At 39.4% G+C, this 5,365-nt stretch overlaps 2 protein-coding genes across 2 annotated transcripts in view; both read right to left on the bottom strand.

The window, feature by feature from the left end:
• Nucleotides 1-1,581, bottom strand: part of MELLADRAFT_71892 (uncharacterized protein) — a gene marked incomplete at both ends in the record, with an annotated part of 10,664 nt that extends 9,083 nt beyond the window's left edge. Inside the window, 4 exons of the mRNA XM_007410000.1 lie at nt 1-319; nt 394-517; nt 602-795; nt 876-1,581. The exon at nt 1-319 is cut by the window's left edge and continues 3 nt beyond it. Coding sequence (XP_007410062.1) covers nt 92-319; nt 394-517; nt 602-795; nt 876-1,373 — 1,044 coding nt within the window. The remainder of the gene's footprint in view (nt 320-393; nt 518-601; nt 796-875) is intronic.
• Nucleotides 1,582-3,347: 1,766 nt separating this feature from the next.
• Nucleotides 3,348-4,771, bottom strand: MELLADRAFT_106568 (uncharacterized protein; the record flags this gene model as incomplete). Its single annotated transcript, XM_007409999.1, has 3 exons — nt 3,348-3,419; nt 3,445-4,298; nt 4,390-4,771. The coding sequence occupies 3 exons, from the start codon at nt 4,769-4,771 to the stop codon at nt 3,348-3,350; spliced, it is 1,308 nt and encodes a 435-aa protein (XP_007410061.1).
• Nucleotides 4,772-5,365: the final 594 nt, after the last annotated feature.

The following is a 5,365-nucleotide window of genomic DNA, read 5'->3' as shown; positions in this document are numbered from 1 at the left end:
ACAGAAAAACCCAAATCAAACATAACCAAAAATCAAACATAACCAAAAATCAAACATAACCAAAAATCAAAAAATAAAGAATCAATCAAATTTAAAATGGATTAGTTTTTTCTCTTCTTAATTCAAGTGTTCCTTCTCCTTCTTCTTGTTCTTGTTCTGCATCTGAATTTTGTTGACTTTCATAATTTGTAGGTAATCTTTCACTAATCGGTTTAGAAGATGGATTAAATAAAGCTTGATATGATCTTCTTTTAGGATCTTTTGCTCTGGCTTCTTTTGATTTTTCTACTTTACGTTGTGGTCTTACTACGATCACGGGCTACATTGAATTCCAACCCAATGGTAAGTATGATGCAAGAAGCATATATATGTTAGATGATAGGAAGTACTTACCACTGGAGATCTAGCTACAAGATATTGACTGGTAGAACCGAGTGAAAAAGCCTTTTGCCACGCTGATGTTGAGCGACCACGTGTTCCGACCACTAAAGAGTCTGGCTTATAAACTTCAAGCATTCTAGTATCGATATACGATTCCGAAAGTGTCAAATTAATGTGAGTTCTATAGATTAAAAGATAAGATGAAAGAAATCAATCTTACCGTTGAATGGTCTTGATAGGTGGCCCGATCACAAATTCTACAGTCACATTGATTTGTCTATCATTCTTGGTCAAGACATGAAACAAAACATCTTGAGCTTCTGATTTAGTGGTTTCTTCATTCTCAGCCATGAATTGTCTATGGGCTGAACTACCAGGTTCGATGACTCGTAGTACAACCACTTCATCTCCATTCTATCAAAAGAACCCAACCAAACCCATTCAACTTAGATTCTCATTGAATAGAATGTATCATTTAAAAAGATGATTCTTACCTCAACCAATGAACCCATTAACCAATCTAAAGCTTGTATTGAATATTCTTCACCATCCGTAGCGACTAAAAAACAACGAGAATCACGACCAGGACAATACTTTGAACTTTTAGCTTGTAAAGTAAAACTATATTCTGCACCAGTTCCACCTCCTTTAGTAGGTTCTTCCGTATCAAGAGTTGAAAATCCTACTCGACGTTGATATCCTGGTGGTAAATCTTCGGTACTTGAATGAGCTCTGTTTAACTTGGGTCTTGGGATGATAGGTGTGATGGGTGAAGGTTCAAGTAAGTTGAGTTTCGAAAGTTCCTTGCTTGGTACATCACTTGTAGGTAAACTTGGTCTTGATTGTGATGGGTCTGGTAAATATGATGAAGGTTTTAATGCGGATCGAAGAGTTCCATGATTTGATGTGGCAGAAAGAGGTGATGGTTCATCTGAAGGATTGAATGTTAATTGATCCGAATGACTAGATCGAGGCTCAGGTGTTAATGACATCTTCGAAATACGAATACGCGGAGTACCAAAGTTGAGTACAACTGATATCTAGAACAGATGGTCTAGAATGACGTTCGATTTGATCGTTCGTTTGTTCTCGGAAGTTGATAAGTTCAAAGTTCAAAGGTTGAAAGTTGGATCGATTGAAAGTTAGATTACGACGTGGTGGCTATGTTGTAGTTGTTGAACTTGAGAGTGATACATTTTTGGAAACCGTTTGAGGTGATGTTTCGTTCAAGGGGCAGGGGAAGTTTATAATGCCCAGCAACGGCCGTCCAAAGTACAAACCGGACTATACCCTAACACTTAAGTGCCGGTCATCAAGCTTTAGTGGTCATGGTGAGCTCGTCTGATCACTAACCGTAACCTAGGACTTGGTGATTTATGAGCTTGGTTGGCAAGATTCAAGGGGGTCAACGAGACAAGAAAGACAGACACCATCGTCTTGATGAAGAAGACCAAAACAGAATCTGAAGTGATGATTGCTATCATGCAATATCATGACTTGGTAAGATAAAAGGAAGACAGCTGATCCATGGTTGATGTGAAGCAAGAAAGAAAAGCTGAATCACTATGATGCACACTCAGACATAGGGTTGGAGGAAACCTTTCCCGTATGAAGACAAATACTGATGTCTATCCTGACATTTATTATTCTCCTTCTTCCTGATTTACCTCACTTATCAGTCCTCAGAAATGTCCAGCAGCAAGGTGCCCAGACTATCTTCGCCATATAACTTGCAAAAATACACCTGACTTCACATCTTTAATGGAGACAACCACCAGGTTGCAAATTCTTCACTTAACTTTGAAAGGTGGGACGAGCTCCTGACCAACCTCGAGCAGTCTCAAGGAATCTCAAATCAGAACAAACTGAGAATTCGTGATTTTTGGCTGTTTACTTCTTCTTGTTTGAAAGCCGCGCATACATAGTCCATCGGGTTCAGAAAACTGGGTCGAGATGACCTTGTGATCAAAAACAGTCAAAAAGACAGAAAGCTTTCAGGAATCAGCAGACCCTCAAGACCTTATTGCGACTGTAAAGAGTCAAGACGAGCACATATCCTCTGTCTAGGTGTATATGTATGAATAAAACCTACTCTGCTGACTGCACTCATGTGCTGATACATCAATCATTTTGGATTCCTTCTGGCCAGTTTGTCTCCAATTGTTCCATGTTCAGCAGTTGCGCTTGATAAACTCTGAGGGTGGTCACTTACCAATTGACTATACAAAAATCATAATACCATGAAATGTCAGGAATTGATAATGATTAAACTGATTTCACGCCGCTGTTTGACCTTACTATTAGTATTACCTTTCTTGCAATGCATACATTTTCACCCAAGATTTGGGTGACCGGTTGATGGGCTTTTAAGATTGGTGTCTCAATGTAGAGGAAGGATCCCAGATGCAAGGATTGTAAGCTCAAAGTATGATTGGACATTCCTGAAAGAGACTTCAAACATCTTGCAAGGTATATTGGATCAAACAAGCTGTCCAATTTAATAAATCATGTTCTTGTCCAATCTCTTGAGTCTTTACGTAGACTATGTCACCAATTATAATTCTCTGTTCCATGACCCACATTGAAGAGGGACCTCATGATTTTGAATTTCTCAAGGGAATAAGTTGATCAGAGTCAAAGTGGAAATTCACCTTTGATTGCAATCTAGTTTGTTTTGTAGAGCAATGGTAAAGAATTGTTTTCTAAGACAGGTTGTTAGATTCACACATTAACAGCTTTTTTACATTGAGAAGTGTAGTCTACAAACATGGTACTTTAAAGATCTCAACTTGAATTAGTTTCTTACAATCTATTGACTTATCACCATAAATCTCAACAGTTTCAAATCTTAAAATACAGGCAAAGTTCATCATGTATCACTTTTCACTCCATTTCTTGTGTTCAAATGGCCATCCCTAGATACCAATGTCATTGACCTTTGTGGATGTTATGACGAAAAAATCCATTCATTTCACTGGCCCATTGAGCTTCAAATCAAGTTCCTGTTGACCAAAGTATATCAACTCATATGAACTACACTATGAAGATTTAATCGTTACTTACCATTAATTCTTCAGGCGTTGATTCAGGCTTGATATGACATTGAATCCCGTGAGAGGAGAGAGCTTGACCAAGTAGTCTCAAGTCAACTTTGGTAGCGTTGAGCGTCAAAACAAAGATGATATGTCTCAAGTTAGGCGTATTGCGAAAGGGATCTTCCCCTGAGTATCGCAAGTGGCTTGCTAGATAAGCTGGACCTCCATAAGAATCCAAAACAAGTGTTCGGATGGTACGAAAGATTGGCCAGATCAGGAAATGTTCATGTCTGATAAACATGCCATAAGCATGGGGATCATGACACAACCGAGTGCGTAAAAGACGAAGTTTTGGAAAATTCATATCGATGGGAGACTCTGGGATATCAACGGTAACTGCGCGAGTGATAAGACCTTCAAGTGTGTTGACAATTGGACCAAAAACCCGTCCGGGCTCTCGGATCTGTCCGCGAAAATTGATGATCTTCAGACTATCTTTCGCCGTTTGACAGATGTGAGTGATTGCATCCCGGTTACTATCAAAGTATCCAAAGTTGAGATATCGTAAGTTTGATAAGGCTGGTGGATTCATTGGCAATATGATTACATCAACTTTTAGCAGGGTGAGCGCTTCGAGCCTGGGCATAGCCAGAAAGAAATCGGATAACAATAGCGGATCGTAGGCCCAATCTCTTGTAGTGCACTGTAGGTCTAGTAAGCTCAACTTTCTTAGATTTGTAATGCGTTTTGCAGCCTCAACTAAGCTTGGAGAAATCCCGAAAGAATCGATAAAGAACAATTTCAACTCGTTTAAGTTTTCACCAATTAACTCGATTAATTTTGCTGCCTGATCCACAAAGATAGGATATTGTCTTCGACGACCTGTAGATGATTGATAAAATAGATGATTGATAAAAGGGATTCTTTCAGAAACTGTTCTGCATATAGTTGTTGAAGTAAATTTGCAGATCACCTTTCTTCAAGCTCATATAATCGTTAGGACCTATGTAGATCAGATCTTGAATTATAAGACGTTTTACCGGACAAGGACAATCAGGAGCCTGAATCTTTGACCAATTGTCGAGAATGACTTGAACCGCTGTGGAAGAACGAAGTCGGATAGTATGAAAAGCAAATGGAATTATAGCCTTCTGACCAAGTTTCGAAACTAATCGAAGGCTGAGCAGTTCAGTTCTTGATTTGTGGTCAAGACATGGGTCTGAAGCAAGATCGATGTCTTCATTTCGAGAATACGTCAATTTGGAGACATATTCGTTGATAATTTGAGAGACTATCTCGAATGGCAGCCACAGCTTTTTAGGGGCAGTGAATTCTTGCTCTGATGATTTGTGCATGATTGGAAAATAAAGACCCACTGTGTTCAATTGGGAATTGATTTGTGGAGTGACCTACAGAAGTGACCAACACGCAGAGGCTTCTGAAGCTTTTGCGCGTCCGGAGTTCAGATACACTTATCAACTATTGTCAGTATTGAGAACACTTTGAAGTTCACATGCCCTCTTCCCACCCCTACATAGTCTTGCTAAGCTTATGCTTAATAAGCTCAGTCCCATAACTTCTGGATCTCACTTCTGGACACTTCTGTAGGCCACTTCATGCATCTTGAATACACCATTATTTATCGGAAACACCAGTCTCTGGGGGGGAAAGGTACAGGGTATTTAGCAAAGAGGATTTGACCTGAGTTCTCTTTTCCAACTTACCAAAACACCTCAAATTATGATGGAATAGATAGGAAGTCAGCATTTAGCACTGTTCTGGGTGCTCACTCCGGACATTGACAATTAGTAATCAGCCCCCGTTCAAGGGCGCGGAGAAGGCTTTGTTAGGCAAAAAAAATTCAAAACAATGGAATCAAACAATCCATTCACCGCTATTTACCCTCATCTTCTTTTCTTATCTTTTGCTTCAAATTACCTGCTTGCGCT

The sequence above is a fragment of the Melampsora larici-populina genome (assembly GCF_000204055.1).
Source record: "Melampsora larici-populina 98AG31 unplaced genomic scaffold MELLAscaffold_18, whole genome shotgun sequence".
Classification (NCBI taxonomy): Eukaryota; Fungi; Basidiomycota; class Pucciniomycetes; order Pucciniales; family Melampsoraceae; genus Melampsora; species Melampsora laricis-populina.
This window is presented reverse-complemented; position numbering and strand designations above follow the sequence as displayed.